At 33.7% G+C, this 24,470-nt stretch overlaps 2 protein-coding genes across 3 annotated transcripts; both read right to left on the minus strand.

Annotated features, from left to right (window-relative positions):
• Positions 1 to 2,011: 2,011 nt before the first annotated feature.
• Positions 2,012 to 11,023, minus strand: LOC112697068 (ATP-dependent DNA helicase At3g02060, chloroplastic). 2 transcript variants are annotated; one of them, XR_011862519.1, is made up of 14 exons: positions 9,421 to 11,023; positions 8,985 to 9,272; positions 8,437 to 8,662; positions 7,950 to 8,195; positions 7,005 to 7,139; positions 6,794 to 6,918; positions 6,466 to 6,605; positions 5,653 to 5,723; positions 4,717 to 4,878; positions 4,413 to 4,499; positions 4,109 to 4,282; positions 3,917 to 3,961; positions 3,111 to 3,834; positions 2,012 to 2,749 (listed from the first exon to the last, which is right to left on the minus strand). XR_011862519.1 is itself a non-coding variant. In XM_025750059.3 (14 exons), the coding sequence occupies exons 1-14, from the start codon at positions 9,753 to 9,755 to the stop codon at positions 2,648 to 2,650; spliced, it is 2,493 nt and encodes an 830-aa protein (XP_025605844.1). In that variant the 5' UTR covers positions 9,756 to 11,023; the 3' UTR covers positions 2,012 to 2,647. The 2 variants fall into 2 exon arrangements, 1 of the variants encoding a protein (XP_025605844.1); XM_025750059.3 differs by having other exon boundaries at positions 3,111 to 3,467.
• Positions 11,024 to 11,163: 140 nt separating this feature from the next.
• LOC112697069 (potassium transporter 4) lies at positions 11,164 to 15,976 on the minus strand. The gene is made up of 8 exons (XM_025750062.3): positions 15,771 to 15,976; positions 14,979 to 15,219; positions 14,626 to 14,871; positions 14,145 to 14,456; positions 13,860 to 13,912; positions 13,378 to 13,492; positions 13,034 to 13,288; positions 11,164 to 12,557 (listed from the first exon to the last, which is right to left on the minus strand). The coding sequence occupies exons 1-8, from the start codon at positions 15,813 to 15,815 to the stop codon at positions 11,470 to 11,472; spliced, it is 2,355 nt and encodes a 784-aa protein (XP_025605847.1). The 5' UTR covers positions 15,816 to 15,976; the 3' UTR covers positions 11,164 to 11,469.
• Between the last annotated feature and the right edge of the window lie 8,494 nt (positions 15,977 to 24,470).

Genomic DNA, 24,470 nt, shown 5'->3' on the forward strand with positions numbered 1-24,470 from the left:
ACATAGGTGAAAAATAAAATGAAAAATAACAAAAAATAGAATAATATGAATGAAGAGCCATACCTAGCACTGGCACCACCGCCACTACAAAATCAGAGCGGACCATCAAAAGAAAATCGTCATCCATCATGCCTATCACTCATAACACGTCAGAATAGAGGAAAATAAAATATGCATTGATAAAATAAGTACCCAAGAAGATAAAAACTAAAAGATCAGAAAAATAACAGAATAAAATAAAGGAACTCAGCGGTTGAAATTACACCATACATGCTTTTAAAGAATTTTTTTACTGTTTTAACACAATAGTTTTTTGAAATTGAATGCATAAAAAGGCATAATTCAACAGTTAGAAATATAAGAGATAAATAGCTCCAATCTGAAGCAAATGGTGAAAAAAAAAAGATAGAACAACAACACTTATTAATTATTTAGTTCAACACCGAAGAAAACGGAAGGGAAAAAAAGATCCAGACAAGGAAAAAAGAAATAAATAAAAGAGAGAAAAAAATAACCATAAGAAAAGAGAGGCAGATGCACAATTAGAAACCGGGTAGCAGTTTAGTCAGTATCTAATAAAGGCAATAGCTCCTCGAAGAAAGCACATGTTAGTTGGCCACTCTCGATGTATCTCTCAAAGTTTTTCAGGCATCTATTGACGTACTGACCATCGATCGGGAGCTCTAACTGGTACGCTACATTCTGTAGCATAATCGTGCACTCCTCAAATGGCATATGAAAAGTATGCGTCTCCGAACGCCATGTCTCTACGAATGCACTCACTAATGGCTCATCCAACCTAAACTAAGTCTCGTTCAATCTCACAAGATGATATAAACCGGCCATCTGCAAGTACGGTATAATCCTATCGTCTATGGGCATACCATGCTACCTTCTCATGCTAGTGATATATCGGTGGAACTACATAACAATGAAAAAATTGTTTCTAAGAATGACAACGAAACAGTTCACTAAAAAAATATTAAATAATGAATGTCCTAATCAAAAAAATGCCTTAATCCCAAACAAATTATCTTACGAGTTCAAACAAAAAAAAATCTAATTTAAATCTAAATGGACCTAACACGAAAAACTCTAATAAAACGTAACTTTAGTGTAAAACATATCCATCACTATTATCAATGGCACTGTCGAGTTAAATTAAATTTTAACTAAACTAATTTTCACTACTTAATCTAACATTTATAATTTACAAATTCTAATAGATCCTCTAATCACTATTCTAACTAACAGTTATTTATAATCACTATTCTAAGCAACATTTGTAGTTTTAAAATTCTAACAAACTATTAAATCATTACTCTAACCACCATTTCTAGTTTAAAAATTCGAATTTCTAACTAACGTTTATAAACAACTACTCTAAGTAGCTTAATATTACTAACATTACTAATCTATCTTGAAAAAAAAATTATTCACTAACCTCTCGATTGATGCCACCAACAATACGGGCAACTCTGTCCAACCGATAGATACAACTCAGGTTGTCCTTCATGTAGGTAGTTTTGAAACTTGTGGTATTGTTGCCAAACTTTTTTCTCTAAGGTGCGTTTGGAGGGTGAAAAAGATCGTGAATTGTAATTCAAAACAACAAAATTCAAATTTTATATATAAGTGTAATGTTAATAAATCGAATCTAATACATTCCATTTAGCTATATCCTACAATATCTAAATCGAAACAATTTCATTCGATTTATTAGGAAGTGTAAATCGAAACCACTTGTTTCGATCTTTTATGGGTATAATTTGAAGCTCATTGTTTTAAATTATTATGTACTAATCATTTCACCGTTTTTAACCTACTAAATCGAAGATATATATTTCAATTTAAAATTTTTCCTACTAATTCGAATCTTATTAATTCGATTTACATATAAACACAAACAAAATATGCATGTAACGTTATTGCATTTAGAACTATCATGTAATAATGGTTTTCATTTCGTTTGTTTATGTATTTTACCTAATAAAATATTAAATTCTAAGAATTGTCTCCTCAAATAATTTTCATTACAATTGCATGCCACAGTGGCATATAAAGTTACACACATTCCTAGGAGGGAAAAGAAAAACAAGCACTTCTACATTTTGATAGCTACAACAACAATAACCAGAATTATATTTCTTGCAACAAGTAACCTACTTTTCTTACCATGTATTAGCAAGAGGAAGAGCCTGAATCTTCATATTGAATTTCTCCAAATCAGGTAACTCCAATGAAAGAGATACCAAAAAGAATAAATAAATAATTAAAATACTGCGGTAGCAGCATCCTTTAAAGGAATCCTTGATGATCAAAATTCAGCGTAACATCTGAAACTAAAATTCTTTTCCAGTGCCAAATTGATTTCCATGGCCACTTGGCAAAGAGTCAAGAACAAACAGCACTCGTAGCTAACCTCATCGCCGCTATTCGGATCATCATGTATTCAACATTCTGATCGTCCTTAATTTGTTTCGATTTCTTGTAGCAGCGTAGTCAGTAATGCAATACAATCTCAGTTAGTTCCATTTGTCGCTCTCGATGCAGCATATCCATTGAAACAATGTATACTTGTGAATTAAGCTGTAATTCAAGTTTCCAAACTCCACCATGCTGGCAGAACTGGTCGATAAAAAAAATTCTAGTATTTTATGAGGGCAGGTAGTGAAGCATGAAGTTCAGCCAAGCATTGAAAAAGCCAATTGAGGAGTTGTTCTTTTGGTAGCTCTAAGAGAAGCTCGGCCTGCACGAAGTAAAATCGTTAAGAAATCTGAACTTGTTTAATCCACAGAAAATTTCCGGCTGCAGTAAGTATATAACAACAACAGCAACAACAAAATGCAAAGATTCGCAATTAATGATCGACATTATATTCAGGAAACTATTGGATTTGGATCAAGCTCCTCTAAAGTCAGGAGATTGGTGAATTAGTAAAGTGAGAAGTAAATCACTTTTAAATTAAGATTGTGGAGTTCACAATTGATGGAAGTTATAAATTCAATAGTAACTAACCCTTTACTTTATCACTTTACCAACCTCCTTACAGAAAGGATGATTAACAAATGTAATCGAATTAGAGCAAATGATAAATCAAGAAAAATTACCTTGATTTGGTCACCTTCAAGAACCAATGAATTTTTTAGTGTTTCTGATGCCATTGACTCTATCATAATTTTGAATACCTTTTTATTTATATTTGTTTTCATTATGATAGTCTTCCCTGAAGAGTAGATTCCAGATATTCCCATATCAGCAGCCATTCTCCTCACATAAAGCTTCTTCAACAAAATCTCCATGGACCGAGGCTCTTTGCCAAATTGGCGGCGCAGACTCTCCGTAAATTGCACAAGACTCCATATGTCGTTCTCCGCAACTCTCTCGGCTTCATTTATTATTTGCATGGGGTTCTCCAAATAATTTATGTATTCAGATGGGAGATGCGGATTGATGTTCAAGTCTACCTGAAATACATAAATATAAAGTGCAGAAGGAAATTGGAGAATCTATTACATGAACCATTCAATTCATACGCATAAAAAAACAGATTCATGTGTGTTTTGGATCCTTTTTACTATTTTAAAGTAGGCTCTGAAGTGTTTGTATTCAGAAATTATATTTAGATCCAACACATTTACCAATAATTATTCTCCCCCATGAAAATTAAAAAAGAAAAGTCATAATTGGTGTCAACTAGAATAGCTTTTGTCTGGTTCAAGGAAAATCTTCGAATGCAAATTATTTTCGGCATTTTCATTTTCCTGTTTCACCTCCACCAGGAGAAAACAATGTTCATCTGTCAGATTTGATTTGTGGAACCATATTTTTAGTCTGCATTCCGATAAACATGCTTTGCGTCAATCTATGAACTTATATCTTTACTGTATCCTACATTTTTCTATACTATGCATACCTGCACTGAGTGATAAGGAACCGGAACTACACGGTGATCTTCAACCTGCAGTTTAAAAAGCATCAAGGTTATATATATATATATATATATATATATATATAGCTCCATGTAATTTACACTGTGAGTGAGTATTTATTTTCAACTAGGATCAGTGGCAGATGGTGAAAAATAGATCACATAATCAAAGTTAACCTTGGACAAGCTCTCAAAGAGCATCTCAAAGAATAGATCAATGCCAACATTTCCGACATCTCCTGTTTGTTGTTCACCAAATATTGTACCAAAACCTCTTATAGCCATGTCTCGCTCGGCTAGTTGGAATCCTTGACCAAGCTCATGGCATTCTTCAAGAGCTGCAAGCCTCTCCTATGGGACATCACTAAGCAGAATGTTAAATTTAGGTAATATTTAAGCAATTGGTTTTCTATATTACAAGCGGAAGATTCAATCAAGTATATGAGTAAAAATAAAAGGTAAAAATTGATCACAAACATACCAGTGCTTGGTCAGAGAGCATACTTTTATCAGGGTAAAATAAGTGTGCATGTGCTTCCTTATCGGCTCGCCCAACCCTTCCACGTAACTAATAGCATTGCAGAGATGATAGCATTATGGATGTTAGTTAAACAGAAATAGAGAAATCGGATTAATATCACTTGCTCCAACCATAAAATGCATATATCAAAAACATAATGACAATAACAAGTTCTGAACAATGCTTGGAGTCAAAGAGTAAAGACATGACATATGAAACATGTGAACAAACAAACAAAAGAAGATGGAATTAGGAAACAGAAAACCTGGTACAACTGTGCGAGTCCAAATTGTTGAACATCTTGAATGATAATGGTATTTGCATTTTGAATATCAAGCCCACTTTCTACTATATTTGTGCAGATAAGGATTTTTGTTTCGCCTGAAGCAAATCTATCCATGGTATCCTCTAACTGCCTTGAGTATTGCTACACCAGAAAGAATATGAAATTTACAAAATTAATGCTGAAACATCTGTGAATTGAGTATGTATATAATGCATGTGTATTCTGTTGTTACAAGATAATCAATTCTAAAGCTCTAGAAAAATAACTCTGTGAACTGAGTTTGCATCAAAGTAATTAAAAAAGCTCTTCTTGTCATATATTACTGCTTATGGAAGAAGAAAGCAGACAAAGAATGGAGGACATACATGTAGCAAAACCTTGAGGTTCTTCTACCCTCTCAGGCTCTCAGCTCAGTTAAAACCTTTGTTTATTAATTGGCTACTATATGTACTCCCTAGTTATTATATTTTCATTGCCTACTATATGCAAAACCTTTGTTCATTAAAATTTCGACTTCATTATTCTGTTAGTTCTTCTAGTTTAACCAAATTTTTAATTAGATCCTTACAATTTAGAAGTTTGTAATTGAGCCTTTATGTTAGATAAAAATTCTCAATAAGCTTTTTGCTAAACAATATGAAATATTCTTTAGTCATTTTTGTGTTTGATGTAAGACGAAGGGTGGAATATTCTAAAAGCAAATATTCTAGGATTATTGCATTTTTTTATGAAAGATAAATACTAGTAAGGACCTAATTAGAAATGTTTAGCTAGTATAGAGACTCAATTACAAAGTTTTAAACTATAAGGACCTAACTAAAAATTTAGTAAAACTATAAGACCGATATAATAATTAAACTCAACATTTCTCTTTCATGTGATATGCAACAGTAGACCCAAAAAAGAAGCAACTACCTTCCCATGAGCAATGGCTATTTCAACATCTGGGAATGACTCTTCAAGAAAATACATTACTTCTTCAAGTCCTGTAAGGCAAATAGTTGAGAAGAAAACAGTCAACACGGAAATAAATGTAAATTAGCAAATATATGTCAACAGCACCACCATGCACCACAACAACAACAACAACAACAACAACAACAACAACAAAGCCTTGTCCCACTAGGTGGGGTCGGCTACATGAATCAAACGATACCATTGAACTCTGTCATGTATCATGTCTACAGAGATACTGTTTACATGTAAATCTCGTTTGACCACCTCATGAATGGTCTTTTTAGGTCTTCCTCTGTCTTTCACCCCTTGTCCATCTTCCATCTCATCCACCCTCCTGACTGGATGTTTTGTTAGTCTTCTTCTCACATGTCCAAACCACCTGAGACGCAATTCTACCATCTTTTCCACAATGGGTGCTACTCCAACTCTCTCCATTATATCTTCGTTCCTTATTTTATCCAATCACATATGACTACTCATCAATCTCAACATCTTCATCTCTGCCACACTTAGCTTATGTTTGTGCTCCCCTTTGGTCGCCCAACACTCCGTACCATAAAGCATAGCACCACCATGCACCATGAACCATGATGCATAATTTCCCTTTTATGTCCATGATTGTCGTCTCAAATTAAAATTCATAAGCTTATCTTTCTTTAATATATTCAAAGTAAATTTACTGTTATGGTAACTACTCTTCAACTTAAGTCAAAGAAATGAAAAAAACTTGACATTATGTAAATAAATGAAAAATTATTACATGAGAATCACCTTTAATACGCGGCAGAACATAAAAAACTTGACCGCCACGGTCAAGCTCATACTTGATGGCCGATATTACTCTATCCTTACTGAATGCAGAAAGATGAGTCTTGATGGGAACTCTTTCTGGAGGTGGGGTTGTAATTAAACTGAAATGGAAATTAACGAACGAAATTACCATAGTATACTTTATGCTTGGAAGTTGGCCTTAACTGATCTTCTTCTTTTGATTAGTGCAAGTTTAATTAAAAATGCTAATCTTGCAAGAGATGAAGTGCTAGGTAATATAGAAGCAGAAGATAAAGAAGGTGAAAATAAAATTGTTAAGGCTAGTTACCTAGCATCACGAAACCCTGTCAAGGCTAAATAGAGAGTTCTCGGGATAGGGGTTGCCGATAGAGTAAGTACGTCCACCGAAGTTTTAAAAGAAGCAATCCTCTCCTTCTGTTTGACACCAAACCTCTGCAATGCATAACTCATTACTTAGTAGAGAAAAGCAATAGGACTGTAGTTGCAAGGGAAACAACTATTGCCAAGAATTGGCAAACCTGTTCCTCATCGATCACGAGCAGGCCAAGTTTGTTATATACAACACGATCTCCAAGAAGCGAGTGAGTTCCAACAACAATGTCCAGGTCACCATTCTTAATCTTGTCCAATTGTGCTTCTTTCTCTGCTCTGGTCTGCAAGTAGTGATAAATCACATAGTCTAAAATTGATAGACATGTTGCTAATTATTCATAAATATCCACCAAGATGATAACATTTTCCCTTGATGCAGCTCATATTTCTTGAACTTAATAATTGGCTAAATATCAATTCCTACAATGTACTTATGCCACCAATTTTAAAGAAAAGCTAGATTAATATATATAAAAAATGAGGAAGCAAGACATATCCAGACTAAAAGTCGTGATACCATGCACCACTCGATTACGTATATATGTAGCAGAAGTACATCATGTATTGTCATATAATAGCCATGAAAATGGAAATGAAAGAAAATTTTAATATAATTGAACACTGAGCATAAAATAACACCCTTTATAAATGGAGATGCCAAACCAGAAGAAGGAATCGTTTCCATAAAAAATGAGTAGGCAATGAAATATATATCCAGCGAGCAAAATAAAGAATATATCATTTAAAGTCAGAAACTTCCAATTTGATGCACTGATAGGGTTCTTCACAAAAAAGAGCTACTGAAAAGACATCACGTTTATCCAATAAGTGGAAACTGTGTTGTTAGTGCAGGGAAGTGTTACTTCAACCAAAAACTGACATGTATTCAGTTTAGCTCATGATTATAGTTTATGGATATTTTGACTTAGCATTAGAGAGAGTTCTTAACAAACTCAACTGGATGAAAGCATATTGTTATTCTTATTTGACTACGAAATAAGTTAAACTATAATCTCCATACTTCATAAAATTAGATATATTTGAGTATTTAACTATAATAAAAATGGGAAAAAGAGAAAACTCGGCCATACCTGAAACCTGCTTAGTAGTCCAACTTTGAGATTAGGATATACAGAAAAGCGTTCAGATATAACATCAAAATGTTGTTTTGCTAGAACTCTAGTCGGTGCTAGAATCATTGCTTGCTTTTTCGCCGACACAACACAGTGGATAGCACGTAGTGCAACCTCAGTTTTGCCAAAACCAACATCTCCACAAATTAATCTGTCCATTGGAGTTTCTCGCTCTGTCAAATCCCTCTCAACATCAATAAAAGCCTGGACAGATAGAAAGGTACGTATTTGGAAGAGATGGAAATAACTCATAAGCATCAAATAAACATGTCATATTGAAATAAATGTGAATATGTATATGTATAAATTCTGATTTATCGTGAATGCCTTAGAACATAACATGTAATTATTTAAAAATTTTAAATAACAAATTAAAATTAGAATATAAAATCATAATTAACAATTCCCCTTCCATCTAAACACATAGCATTTACTAAGATGTCACCTGTTGTTGATCAGGTGTAGGCTTATAAGGAAATTGAGCAGCAAATTCAGTCATGGCAGGACTTTTCGAGTAAGGCGGTCTTCTCTGTTTGAGCCTATGTAGATAGAGCTCCATCAAGTCAACGACCATTTTCTGTATCGCAACCTTCCCCTTAATCTTTCTTTTCTCCCAACTACTAATATCATTTAACTTGCTCAATGTCCGAGGTCTTTTGTTCTCGTTTGGACTGCCAAGGCACACCAAAATTTGACACGATCATGACCAAATCAAAACAATTCTCCAAACACAATTGACTACTAGCCAAACAAAATACTAGCTTCTCTAAAGTGCCTTAACAGGGTAAAGTGTTTGCATCAAAAGAAATTATGGCACACTTATGGTTCTTGTATCATGCAAAATTCTCAATCTCAACCATCAATTTTTTCATCGACGACCATGATTGTGCAATATCTCTCTATTGAAATGTCTAGCTAACTGACTTGTTCTATATATATGAATTACATTACAATAACAAAAAAGGTAAGAGTAAGAGGGCAAGGAAAACTCACAGACTATATCTATAGAGCATTTTCGATGCCTGCTTAAGAGGAAGCTTCGCCATCCCATCAGCATACTCGATGAAAACATATTCAGTAGGTTCTGTAGAATTCTTTGGAACATCCAACCTGATCCCAACAAACCTCCCAATGCCAACCTTCTTGTGAACAACATAGTCACCGGATTGAAGCGTATAAGGGTCAACCTTGTAGCTGAAGGTACCATCTTTCCCTTCCTTCCTCTCACCCTTCAGCTTCTGCAACCCCTTCTGCTGCTGCTCCTTCACCATCTGTATGTACCTATATTACACAAATGTCTCATTTTCACTCGCGTTTGCTAACTGTATTCATATACGTATGATTTAGCAAATACTGTAATCTTAAACTCCTTAAGTTCATGGCTGATTCATATTGTACTCAATACTTATTTGTGAAGCATAGTATGTACCTATCAGCCTCCTCTGAGTCCATAACAGTTCTTGAAACCTCCCTGCTGCCATAGTCACGACGAATTCTCTCGTTAAGCAAGGCAATTGGGTCATTCTCAAGCTCATTCTTTTTCTCTGTTCTGTTCCGCAATTCGGAAGGGGAAGAAGAAGGGGCATAGACCCCTTGCGTATAGAATGCATTGGTGGGAAAAAGAAGTACGTTTTTCTTCTTGATGTGAAGGGCTATAGGGTATAAAGGGTGGGGGAGGATGAAGAGTTTCCAAGTTTTGGGGGAAGAAGTGAGCTTGGAGATAAGGGGTGTGGAAAAGTGTGGAGCTGGAAGGAGTGAAGCCATGTAAAGAGGAGAGTCGTGTGTGGTTTTCAGAGGGAAGAATGGAAATGGGTCATTGGAAAAGTTTTGTGAAGAATGCGTATTTTGAGAAGATAGAATCAAATTCAGAGATGAATGTTGGAGGTTTTGGAGGGGTTTTGCCCAAACAGGGAACAAATATCTTATATCATCGTAACTCAACTTCCAGCTTTAATATCAAAAATATTTTGTCAAATTAATTTTTCTGGGGTTGAGATAAGACATAAGAGGCTGTGCAGGATATTTTTTTTCTTTTCTTTTATTTATTTACTTATTTTATATATTTTAATGGGCCTGCGGTTTTGGTTCCTCTTTCAGAAAGTAGAAACAAAAAAGAAACGAATTACTAGTTTCAAGACCAAAAAATAAAAAGAAAAGGGAAATAAGAGGGATATCTTCGAATTCCAATTCCTCCTTTGAGCGGAGGCCCGAGGAACTATCACTTTGTATCAGGCATGCAATAAATTAACATTTTCTTTAGTAATTGTGCAGAGCTCTTAGGTTGGATTAGCCAACCATCAATGCTTTCACAGGGCTATCCTTGAGCACTCTCTAAATGTACCATCGCCCTGTGTTATGCTGGCTTTAGAGGAATAACTTATTTTCAGGCCGTTCTTTCGTAAAAGAGAATAGCTATCTATAAGCATAAGCATGTTGGCTGAAGCCACTCAACGTAGGTTCTTTCCATCAGAACCTTCCTAACCATGATATCCACTGGTTCGTTCACAGAGCAAGACACCAAAGTAAAGCAAAACTGCCAGTCCAGTCTCAGAGCGATCTTGAGAAGAAAGCCCCTCTATGTGGTGTTGTGGAACAATTTTGCTAGATCAAAGATTGCGAGCTTCTGCGCAATAAACACCCCGATAACCACACTCCCAAGCTAGTTGCAAACTGCAACAAATAGTCAGCAGCTCTGCATGAAGAGGCCGATGATGCAGACAAGTTCCGGAGCAGCTCTTCACCCAGCTGCCGTCTGCATTGCGAATGACGGTGCCAAAGGCAGACTGTTGAGGCTCCATGAGAACAGTTCCATCAGAGTTAACTTTCACAAACACTAAAGGAGGTGGAGACCAGCGAAAAGAGATTGAGTGATGGCTCATAAGCTGGCCATGCTGCAGTAGAGCCTGGAATTCCAAGGCTGAGAAGCGAGCATAATGGGACAGCAAGGGAAGGGGCCAGTGATCATCAGTTTTTGCCCATTCCAAATACACCGCAACGCCCGAACAATGAGGGTAGGGTTAGTATTACCAGAATCTCTTTTGATCCAGGCCCCTCAGCATTATCACAACTATTGGGGTAAACGCCAGAAGCACTAAGATTGTGGATTTGTGGAAGAAATGGAAGAGAGCAGTTCGAGGAAAAGTGCCCTTTGGTATGTGCTAATTGGACATAATTTAGGTGCGCAAATAACACTTTTACTAAATAAATAATCAGAAGGAAAGGAGAAAGATCATTTCTAAGTTGAGTCTTCTAATACTCACCCAAAAAAAAAAAAACTTCTAATACAAAATTATTGCAACTATATAATATAATTACACATTAGGAGAGCAGCATAAACCTTACAAGCGTTTTTCTCAGAGAGACCCTCCTCTGCCATACTCATTTTTCCATGAGCGAGGCAATAAAAATAACACCTATAGCCTGGAGCATAGATTCGATACAGCCAGGAAGAAGTTGTATATCAAATTTTACCAAGAAACTAAACATAGTATATCATTCCAACTTCAATGAGACTGATGTGAGGAATGTTAAGAGCCACAGCAGGACCCCTGCAATTCTTGCGTAGAAATGAGTAACCGATATCAATCACAAGCTTCTTCAAGAATGAGGATGATTTCCTAGCCTTAACATATGAGTGCCCCAATACATAAGCAACCCCAGCTTCCTTAGCTTGAATCAAATCCACAAGTTCTTCCCTAACTGCAGGATCCATACCAGGATTGCTTGGTAGCTGAAATCTTACTCGACGCCTTCTAACTTGTGGACTTTCATCATCATAAACCGATTGCAAGCTGCGAAGGGTTACAGATTTACTGCTGGGGATGGAGCTGTCCACACCAATTTCCTCAATCTCGGAAACTATTAAGCTTGCAGTGGATTCTAAAGTTCTGGTACTTATAACAGCCATCCTCCCATCGAGCGAAGAGCTTTCAGAACTTGAGTACTGTGGTTCTTCTGCTTCCCTCTGTATAAACTCTGCTATACTCTGTATTAGATGGTTCTCGAAGTCTCCATCGTCCCTTTGAATGTCCTTGTACCCATATCTGACAATGCACCTGTACATTCGATAAGGTCTTGGACAAACTCGACCAATAAGGAATCTTTCTTCTGGGGAGACATATGGAACAGGGACTGATTTCACACAGACAAAAACTAACACCTTGTGAAAGGCAGGAAGATTCGTTACAAAATGGGAAAATATTGAAGGAACTCCAGTTGCTAGTTCTGAGTAGATGAGACCTATTCCTGGGACTCGAACAATGCCAAGGCTTGGGCCCAAACCCAGTAACCACTTCAATGAAACTTTGTTGTGAAGATCATAGCTGTACTTCCTTCGAGTACCATAATGCCATACATACATAACAACCATGAAGATGCAGGATAAGACAAGAGGGACCCATCCTCCCTGAGGCACTTTCATGAATGCTGCTGATAGATAGGTGCCCTCTATCACCCAAAAGAATAAAAGGAATGCTATAGCAATCACAACACTTTTTTGCCAGACAAAGATTGCGACCAGAGTCATCAGAAAGGTCGTCACAAACATTACAGTCATACATGCGAGTCCTGTAAATCAATGCCATGAATTAAATTCAAAACGAAAAAAACCGACATTCAAACTGTAATTTGTAACAACATTGTTAGCAGAAACTCCTGAATTCAAGGTAGCAGAGCAGGAATTGTAACACATCAAACTAGAAAACAGAAAAAAAAAAAAAATAAAGGGCTGGGATATTAACCATACTATCATTATTTTCACATCCACAAGCCAGTAATTATTGTATTGTTGTTCCTTCATAACAACTATTAGGACTTTGACTAATTGAACTATCAATCCAAACATATAATCAGAGGAAAACAATGATCTGAAGCAAATGAACAGAAAATTACCATACTCACAAGGAAAAAGATCCTCTAAGATGAGGATTTCGGTAAAGTGAAAAAGTGACAAATGTCTGTGTGTGTGTGTGTGTGTGTGGTTGTGGGAGGGGGGTGGGGGGTGGGTTGGTGTACGCTTTTTTGAGCAGGGAACCTTATATTACCGTAAGCATTTCCAATTATAGTCGTGTCTTGAAATCCAATGGTTATTGCAAGAGTCAGGATCATGAGTATCCAGTTTATCTCTGGGATGTAGATTTGCCCATATATATGTTTTGAAGTGTGGACAACTTTAACTCGTGGAAAGCAGCCAAGTGCATGACACTGCTTGATGATAGAGAAAGTTGCGGTTATAACAGCTTGACTCCCAACAATAGCAGCAAGGGTGGCAACAACAAAAACAGGCCAAAATACAGGTTCTGCAGGAGAAGCAAAAATATTAGCAATTGCACTAAATTACTGAATTCTCAAAGCAGTATTAACGAATGAGAGTAATGAATGGACCAACCAGGTATTGAATCATAAAAACTGTTATGAATAGATTGAAGGTTCTTAGACAAGAAAGCAGCTTGGCCCATATACTGTACCACCAAACAAGGGTATATAACAAACGCAAATGCAATCTGCAAAAGGGAGGAAAATATTAAGGAATCTCTTGACAATTGAGCATGTACTACTTATTGTTGCTTTCCCAGAAAATAGTAGTAATTTGTAAAACTAAGATCAATTTGATTATGTTGATATCATAGAGAAAATGGTGGATAAGAGGGAAAGAGAAAAACAAGAAAAAAAAAAAGGAGAAAGAAAACACTCAACTATAAGTACTCCTTATTTCTAATAATACTTTAAGCCATGTACCAGCATAGTGCAACTGGTACAATCTCAGCCCAACAAGACTAGTGACACGATTGGACAGCTAAAGCAATAAGAATCATAACATCATAATTCATAACAACAGTTGCAAGAAATTCAGCATCAAGTTTTTCTCACCCTTATCGATGTAGCAGTGAAATGACCAAGATCTGCAAACATAGCTTCAGTTCCTGGTGAGGTAAAAAAAAAAAAAAAAAAACTCAAATAGTTAGTAATTTAGTATAGTATAGCATCTGAGTTTCTTAAAACCTCAGGTTTTACAGTTCTAGTAACTCAAATTTTGACTAAATTTATACAATTGTAAATAGAACAAGGAACATCAATACATCATGCATAACATCCCTACAAACTATAGAGCATATTCTATGATATAACTGTTAAAAAGGATCAGAACTAACATACCAGTGATACAGAGAAGTATCCCTCCAAGAGAAATCCAACCTTCTTTACCAGTCTTGATAAAGAACTTGATGAGATAGTATGGGGATAATGCACGAACAATTCTAGGATTCCAAAAAATTGTGTTATACAGCCCAATAGAAAATATCGATAATAGCCAGATGATTACAACTGGTGCAAACACGAATGCCACTTTGTGTGTGCCAATGTGTTGAAGAGCAAACAGCCCAACCAATATGACACAGGCAAGCAGGACAAGCTCACCATCAGTTAATTTTCTTTCCGTAACTTGTAACCCTGATACAGATGCTAGAACTGCAAGGTAAAGATCAGGCTAATTGTTAGTTTCTTCTTAGAAGCAAGCCTTCAAGTAAAAAAAACCAATCGAGTTCTGTCATATTATTATTATATTGGAAGCAGTTTACAACAAAATAAGATGCTACAAAGCTCCAGGCATCCCAAATTTTAATTATGAATCACTTACCTGAAATTGCTGGGGTGAGAACACCATCGCCAATGACCATGCAAGCACCAAACAACACCACAATAAGCAGTGCGGTTCTTAACCTTTTATGCTTCTCCAGAAACCTCTTCAGTGGAGAAGAGGTTATGGCCTGTTGCGAGGGACCATATTTGTAGGATGATAACTCCTCATCAGCTGCTTGTTGATTAGGGAGCAAATTAAACTTGGCGTGCCTGCAGAGCAGCGAATAAAGAGCAAACGTTCCACCTGAAGACAGTAGTATTGCATTATATGATCATAATAAAATCATAGAGCTATAACTTATAACCAATCTTACAAGAAAATAATCCTAATAAAGGCCGCCATTCAAATACCTTCGCCACTATCATCAGCACTCAATAGGATGAACACATACTTAATCAACGGTATTAGTGTCAGTGTCCAGAAAATCAAAGAAAAAGCTCCAAATATAGTTTCTTCATCGCGGTGGTCCTTCAATTTGCCTCGAAATGTGCTTGTGAAAACATAGAGTGGTGAAGTGCTCAGATCTCCATACACCACACCAAAGCTTTGATATGCTAATAATAGATTCCTAGAGAGATTCACCCATGATAACTGAAAGGTCCCAAACAGCCAAAACAAATTATCGATTATCCATTTATCCATCATTCAATCAAGTTCAAACAACCAAAACACTGGAAAATGAACCAGTGAAGTGAACCACATCATCAAAAAAGAATGAAATTCAGTACAATGGCATAAATCAAACACAAGGAAACAAATAATAATCAAAGGAACTCGAAAAAACACTTAATCAGCATAATTGAATGTCTCATTCTCAAAAGTTGTTCAAGATAATTTGAATACTTAACAGTGGCGAATCCAAGCAGAAACCAAAGACACACACCTCCATGCGTTGACAAGAAACACGAACTCACATGAAGAATGAAAAATATGCTTAAACATATTAAATTAAATAAATAAAAACAAAAAACAAAGAGAGTGCGGAGCAAAGTCAGTTACAAAAAGTTCCAGAAAGAAGAATGAGGCAAAACAAGTAGAATTCAGAATTGGTTCAGAGTAGTGAAAAAAAATGAACTTCATTTCACTTGAATTTCGGAATAAATCTAAAGCACTGCGTTAGCGTGTTGAGGAAGAAGCCTAACCAGCGAAGGGTTCCGAGAAGTAGAAGCTCCAGATTCCGGTTCCATCACAGAGAGAGAGAGAGAGAGAGAGAGAGAGAGAGAGAGAGAGAGAAGATGATAGTAGACTACTGTAAGCAGCGAAAGAAAGAGAGCGAAACCAAACAAAACTGAACACGATACAACTCTCTTGTTATATTATATTATATTATAAAATATTTTATGTCATCGTACATTTTATTTTTTTAATAATTATTTATACATTATTTTTTGCTGAATGATATTAAATAATTAAATATACATATAAAATTATTTTGTATATGGCGGTGTTTTAAAATTAAATATATAAAAATATTTGATGATTAAAAAATTTAATTAAAAAATAATATAATTAATAAATATTAAATAAGATAAATTTTAATTTTTTTTATCAACTTAATATTATCATTAAATTATATATATAATGTTATCATCATATAATCATACATTAATACGAGTCACGAGTTAGCTCAGTGATTCCAAAGAAGGATCAATAATTCAATTTAGTTATTAAATGTTAGTATTAAACCATAAAATGATAATAAATTATATGGTTTATAAGATTACTAATAAATGAGGGAAAATAAATGATCAAATGGAATAGAGCCACAGAGCGAGCAAGAAGCAATGTGAAAATTGAAAGCTGATGTGGAAGTTTGCGTGTAGCGATCCGTATCCAGCGCACCATGATGAGTATTGGTGCATGCAGCTATAGGAGAGCAGTGAGCCAGTGATTCTGTGAACCGCGCGTTAATACCACGCGATGTTTGTCTGCGTGTGGTTCTGATGGTGATGTTCTATTGGATTGGAAGGTTGGTTCACTTGGTTGGGTAGTTGGCCTCCCACACTTCAAATGGCCAAATCAGTGTAGTGGATAGGTCATTTAAGTGTATGTGGTTTTTATGACCCAAAGAAAACAATATATTTTATAATTTTAAGACAATAAAATAAATAAATAACGGAGTTGCGGAAATGATTATATACTGCTAAATGTTAATTTACCATGTTTCGTTTTTACTTTTATTGATCTAATTTCCACATTACTAGTGGTACAAAAATATTAAGTGTTGATGGAAAAAAATAAAAAATAAAAAATAAATAGTGTTTATTTCTTTCCATTCTTCGTACTAACTTTTAGATGAATTAATACTTTTTTATATATTTCTTTTCCTTTTTTTTTGTTATCCACTCTTTTCTCTTATTCTATTACAAGAAATACATTTATTATCGTTAAATTTTCTATTGAAATATTTTCATATTATTATTGTTAGATTTACAATTGAAAAATCTGATATTCACATCAGAAAATAAAATATTACTGTTCAAACATAAATTTGATTTTAATTTTTACCATACATATTTCTTTAAAATGACGAGTTCATTACAGTAGAATTTAGCATCTAATTAATATGACGATAACAACTTAAAATAAAAAATTAGCATTCCACTTAAAATAAAAAAGTAACAAAATTTGAAACCTCTTTCTCCTTCCTCCCAAACCATCCCTAACCTTTTTCTCTTTTCTTTTTTCTCCATGAATCCCTGGGAGCGGAGCCTCATACATTTTAAAGAGAGTAATGGCCCCCAATTTAAATTTTTTTATATATATAATCCTTTAATTTTTACATTGATTCTCTAAATTTTTTTTCTCCCCTTTTAAAGTTATATTTTTTAGAGTAAACTACCATTTTTATTCATAAAAGTTCAGAATGCTAATAAATTTATCCACAAATAAACAAAACTACTATTTTTACCCATAAAAAAGATAAACTTTTGCTATAAAACTATCCGAATTCTAAAAAATTATTTAAAATCTCCAAAATACCCTCTAACATAATATAACCTAACTCTAACTTCTCTTTTTACTCCATACTACCACTCCCCCAATCCCAAACACCACCACAACCTAAATCTTTCCTCACCACCACTCTCATCTCCAACTACCATCATCACTGCTACCATATGATAAAACCCATTTTTAGGATTTATCATATGCTTAATTTAGTGGATTTTATCCATTATTCTCACACTTATTCATAGAAATTGCATGTTTTATATTTTTCTTCCTAATTTTGTGTTATGATTAAAAACATGCTTCTTTGACCTTAAATTGCTAATTTTTAATCTTCCTTTATTACCATTCGATGCCGTGATGTGGGTGTTAAGTGATTTCAGGTTTTACAGGGAAAGAATGACTTAAAGGATGGATAAGAAACATGCAAAAGTGGAAGGAATACAAGGAATTGAAGTTTTGAGAGCACAAAAGACGAGTGACGCGCACGCGTGGATGACGCGTATGCGTGACCAGGATTTTGTCAAGTGACGCGTACGCGTGGGCAACACATACGCATGACAAGGCGTCACGTGCTGCAGATATCAGAAGTCGCTGGGGGCGATTTTTGGGCTATTTTTGGCCCAGTTCCAAGCCCGAAAACAAAGATTAGAAGATGCAGAGTGGGCAAAATGGAAGGGGGACACATTCACACAATTCATTCACATAATTTTAGGTTTAGATGTAGTTTTCTAGAGAAAGAGACTCTTTCCTCTCTCTAGGTTTTAGAGTTTTTAGGTTTATTTCTTCTCAAATTCAGATCTCTACCTTGCTTTAATTTAGGTTTCTTCTACTTTTATTCATTCTATTGCTTTAGTTTATCAATTTCTCTTGTTGATTCTTTTATGTTGCCAATTTAGTTTGTGAATTCCTTTTGTTTCCTTTACTCCATGTTAATGCTATTCATATTTCATGTTTCTTATTATTCAATTGCTTTGCTATTGTTATTCCTTTGGAATTGTTAGTCTTAGATTTTATATTCTCTCACTACTTTTCTATGTTTTTATTTTGTACCTTCCAAGTGTTTGATGAAATGTTTGGAGGATTTTAAATTAGAATTTTGGTATTCTTAGCTTAGACTGAGTGATTTGGAGACTCTTGAATTGTCAAAGTCTCTTGTTGGTTGGCGATTAAAAGTTGCTAGTTGGCTTGAGCTTCACTAACTCTAGTCTTGGATTAGGACTTGTGAACTCAAGTTGAATTGCTCATTTGGTTTACCTTCAATTGTTAGAGGTTAACTAAGTGAGAGCAATTTGCAATTACCATCATAATTGACAATGACAATAAGGATAGGAATTCCAATTCTCAATCCTTGTTAGGACTTTTCTTAGTTGTTATTTTATTCGCTTGTCATTTACATTCCTTGTTCAACATTTAAAAACCTCAAAAATACTTTTTCATAACCAATTATAAGTACACTTCCCTGCAATTTCTTAAGAGATGACCCGAGGTTTAAATACTTCAGTTAATTTTATTGGGTTTGTATTTGTGACAAACAAGTTAAATATTGATTGAGGTTTAATTGTCGGTTTAGAACTATACTTGCAACGCGTTATTTTTTGTGAAAATCTTTACCGACATTTTTCTCCCATCACCATCACCACCACTGTCATCACCACCTCTTTTTCTAATACCACGACAAAGACAAGAAATAGAGTGACAATAATGGTGGCTTGACAGTAGCGATTCTAGTGACCTTCAACATTAGTGGCGACAAGATCTGCGCATCATTGCCGCCCTTGCCCTAAGATTTGTGTTCACCATCGTTGTTACTCCATCAAAGAGGGTCGTGAACATTCTTTGCCTTCCCTTTGCAAGCACGCATGAGGTCCTGTGTGGTAGTGGCACTCTCGATTCCCTTGAGCTCTGCTTCGATGACCCAATCCTTGGTCTTCGTGTTGCTTTTTACAAGAAATTTGTGGACTTTGATTGGACCATCTTCGACGACAGCCTCCGCGCCAGCGTTTTGACCTTGAAGTGCTACTCATGGAGCTTCGAGGTTGGGGACTGAAGGGTTCAAAGATTCGGCAATACGTCGCTGTTGTGGTCTTTTTTAATTTTTAATTTTATTATTTCATTCTCTAATTCTGCATCTTCATAATCTGACTTATTATTGAATTGTAGATCTGTGATTGTTGAATTTGAATGCTTCACTTCTGTTGTTGGGATTTAAATTTGTGTGTGTAGTTCTATTAGTTCTATTGCTGAATCTGTAATAATATGATTCTGTTGAGGTATTGTTATTTGAATTTAAATGTAAAATTCTGAATATGAATGCTCCTCCTCTTTAAAATAAATTTTCCACCAATAATGAATAACTTCTCTTTTTAATCATTCTCTCACTCTCTCTATTTTGGCTTTCTCTGATCTCTTATTCTTCCTTTCTTGCTTGATGGTGGTGATCAAGAAAAGATTTGGGAATAGTGATGACAGTAGTGATGGTGGTAGTTGGGAATGAGAGTGGTGGTGAAGAAGGATTTGGACAGTAGTGGTGATATGGAGTAAAAGAGAAGTTAGAGTTAGATTTATTAGAAGGTATTTTAGAGATTCCAAATAATTTTTTAGGGTTCAAGTAGTTTTATTAACAAAAGTCCATCTTTCATAATAAGAGATGTAAATTATTTTTATTTATTAACAATTTTTTTTTATTTTTTGCTAAAATTTGGACTAATTTTAATTTGTGAAAAGTGAAAATTTATTTTAAATTGTAATTTGATTTGATTATTTAATTTATTTTACTTGACAGTATAACAAAAGAGAGTTCCATTATTAGAGAATTGATATATTTTTAGCAACTTCAACTAATGTGTTAAAATTGTTTTTTTACTCCGATCCCGGCCACATTTATATTAATGAAAATTTTATTATATAATTTAGCATATCTATTTATTATATTATTTATTATAATTGAACTTACACTAAATAATAAATTATATAATTTCTTTTGCCTGCTTGTTATATGTGGTTATGTACTACTTTAATTTACCTATATATATTACTTAAATCTTATAGATTCATCACAGTTTAATTATATAATAATATTATATGGAATATCTACAATTATTTTTAGTTTGAAACATTATATTAATTAAAATAAATTTAATTTTAATAAACTAAGAGTTTTATACATGTAATGCTACATTAGTTAAAGTACACGTAATGTTTATATGTTAGTTAAAATTACTAACTTTCATATTATCTATATGAATAGTTATTTAATAAAAATATATGATTAAATGATCGTATAAATGCATTAAAAATAAACTCAATTAATATAATAGAAATGATAAGAATCATTATTGGTGGGTTGAAAATGTCACCAACATAATTTGTCGGATTATCGTGCAAGATTATGATCACATAATATAAGAAAGAATCACATGCAGCATATGCTATTTATTTGGACTTGAAAAAGAGTATGTAAGACCATCTTCAAATACATAATAATTTCGCCACAACCCATATTGATTTTGCACACTTCCATGCATTAGAAAGTTTGAACCGGAAAGTTAATTATCAAAATTCAATTCAAAGAGTTTTAGACCAAATTTATTTGTTTTATTATTATTTTTAAACCAAATGTATAAATACTAGATATATATTAAAATTATCTATTAAAATCAGTTATCAGTATAAAATATATATTAAATCAAAATATATTTTAAAATAAATTAAGTTATAGATATATTTATATACAAATATATTATAATTAATTTTAATAACTAATTTTAATATATACATAGCATTTTTTTCACGATCGACTTCATCATGAGAGTTATAATCGTGCAAAAGCACAAAAAAATCAAAATATATTTATATAATTAATATAATAAATTAAATTAATCTAGTATCTATAGTTACAATACAATAGGGCAATAGGATAGAGAATACGTCGTTTCTATAATTCTATTTTAAGTGTAAAACTAAATGATTAACTTTGAAATATTGGAAGTAAAAGACTAAAAAGGATTTAGTCTCAGTTTAAATAACCAACTTAATTAAATTTTTTTTGATAAAATAATTTAAATAATAAATAACTCCGTTAAAAGTAATTTATAAATAAATTATTTTATATTTGAATTTTTAATTTTAAAATACTTATTTTATAAAAATATGATAAAAAATAAAAATATTATGAGAGAAATCATTTTTTTAACTTCTTTATAAATTCCTAAATAGTTTCTTAGAAAATTACAATTTAATTTTAAAAATTACACCAAATATTAATACTACTACTTTTCATAAGTCAAAAGTTAAAAAAAGTTACTTCTAAAATTTTCAAACGGACCTTTAACTTTTGAAAGTAAAATCGAAACTTTTAACAAATGTTCGAGATGAAAAGCGTTATTTTTAGTTACAAATATTACATATATTTGAATATTTTATCCGACGGTGTATATTTATTATTGAAAGAGCCTAGCAGCGAAAACGACACAAATGTCCAACACAAGAACAATATGGAAGCACTCACAACACAATATGGCAGCAACTATAACAAGCAAATATAGCAAGTAAAGCAATAACAAGAACACACCGAGATTTTAACGTGGAAAACCCCCTCAACGTGAGAGGTAAAAACCACGGGTCGTCCAGACCAATGAAATAGCTCCACTATAATCAAATGAGGTACAAGAGAGTCTCAAACAAAGCACAAAAATGTGCATATAACCAGCCAAAACATCAAAGCACCAAAGCTCACAAATAAGAAGCAAGAAGATCAAATATACCCAAAAAACAGAGCTGATGTCGAAGCCAATTTCTCCCTCTGCAGACCTCCAATTAAAATCTCCACCGTTCAGAATGAAGAACAAGATGTGAAAAATCTACAGTTCAAATTTCACGTCGATCCAATGGTGAAAGAATGAGAAACTGCCGTTCCAAAATTTCTGCTCTGTGTAAAAACGGGAAACCTAATTTCTCTCTTGCGAAACCAATTTCTCCTACTGCAAGCCTCCAATCAACATCTCCACCGATCAGAATGAAGAACAAGATGATAGGAATATGCAGTTTAAATTTCAAGCCGATCCAACGGTGAACAACTGAGAAACTGCCATTTGAAATTTACTGCTTTGGGCAAAAACGGGAATTCTGTTTTTCCCTCTTCTCTCTCACTTGGTGGCTATTCTCTCTCTCTCAAAAAACCTCAAAAAACTGAATTAGGGTTGTGACACTAGGGTGAAAGAATACACCCCCAAAATGTTGGGCTTGGGCCTCACAAAGGAGAGAAAAACCCAACAATTATTTTTGTCAAAAATATCATTTATTTACTACCGTTGAATTTTTCGATAATCTAATTTTACCACCATTTTAAAAGCCTTTTAACACCATATTTGTCGTCGAATTTAGTGATGAATTTTTAAATTCTGCGGTAACAAATACTGAATTCGATAATTTTTTATAATTATCATCAGATTTTTTTCGAAAAAAAATCTATTGGTAATATCCATAGATAAAATCCGATATGATTGAAATTAGACGAGTCTAAGCATATTTCTAATGGTATTGTTTAATTTAAAGTTTAAATAACCTTAAATAAGCACAACAATAATTAGGGTGATTAAAACTAATGATAAGACAAATTATCTAATATGTAAAACCTTTTTTAATATGGAAAAAATGTAAATAATGAATTAAACCACTTGCACTCAATCAATCAATTTTTAATTGAGAAAGACTTGCAGTTACAAATTGCTTAATCCTAAATGAAAAAATTCGAGTTAATATTTAATATTATGCTATCATATCACATAATATTTAATATAATGTGTCATTATCTTTTTTTTTTTTTGATAAACATAATGTGTCATTATCTAATTTATAATTATATCTTTTATGAATTAATATGACTAATAATTTTTTTTAAAAATTAATTTAAAAAATAAATTATCTTTAAAAATGAATTTAACTATTAATCTAAACAAAATTCACTTTCTATTTTTGGACCTCTTATGGAATGTGAGATTGGTTGCAATGTGTATGGGAGTTTGGTTATCACATCACATATATATCACCACACATAGCAGGGCCAACATTAACCCAAAAAATTCTATAAGAATTATAGTTAGCCAATAAGTGATCTCACTGAACACCGAAAACAGGGTTGTGCACTCAGCTTCTGTAGAAGATTTACCAGCTATTATTTAATAGGTGACTTCTTCGTTGCCCAAAGCTTGTATGCCCAATTTGTTGAAAATCTCAGTTATAGGGTAAAATTCTTTTTCGGTTTCTGTCTTTTTTTATTTTTTTTATTTAGACAACCTGCATTTTAATAATTAAAAAATATGATTCAATTTCTATTTTTTTTTTTGCCAGACGCATGAATCTTTTTATAAAAGTTTTTAATAAAAAATAACAAAAAATACTTACGTACGATGTTAGTTTGTATAATCTGATTTTCACCTATCATCGTAACTGTTTATTGTGTCTATACAATCATTAAAACAATACTGCAAAAAAGTAATAACTGTTTAATTAGGACATTATTTCGATAATTATGTAAGAGTTAGACGTGACAAAAATTTCCAGCAGGATAAATATTCGCCAAAAAATATATATCAGGACTTATTTCTACCTGCAGAGACGGAGACGGGACCCCGTATAATAAATGGGGCGGAGGTGAGGATAGAGGTCTCCGCCTCGTAGATACCCGTTTAACCCCATTTCTATGAAAAAACTAGAATATATATATATATATATATATATATATATATATATGAGACATTGAAAGAAAACCCTAGCCATTAAGAATTCAAAAGCTTCATTGCTTCACTACTTTAGAGCCTTTCTTCTTCTCTCCTCTTTTTGTCAAACTCTCGGCCTCTCTTTTCTCGAACACCATCGACGCCGACTGCTAC

The sequence above is a fragment of the Arachis hypogaea genome, chromosome 6 (genome assembly GCF_003086295.3).
Source record: "Arachis hypogaea cultivar Tifrunner chromosome 6, arahy.Tifrunner.gnm2.J5K5, whole genome shotgun sequence".
NCBI lineage: Eukaryota > Viridiplantae > Streptophyta > Magnoliopsida > Fabales > Fabaceae > Arachis > Arachis hypogaea.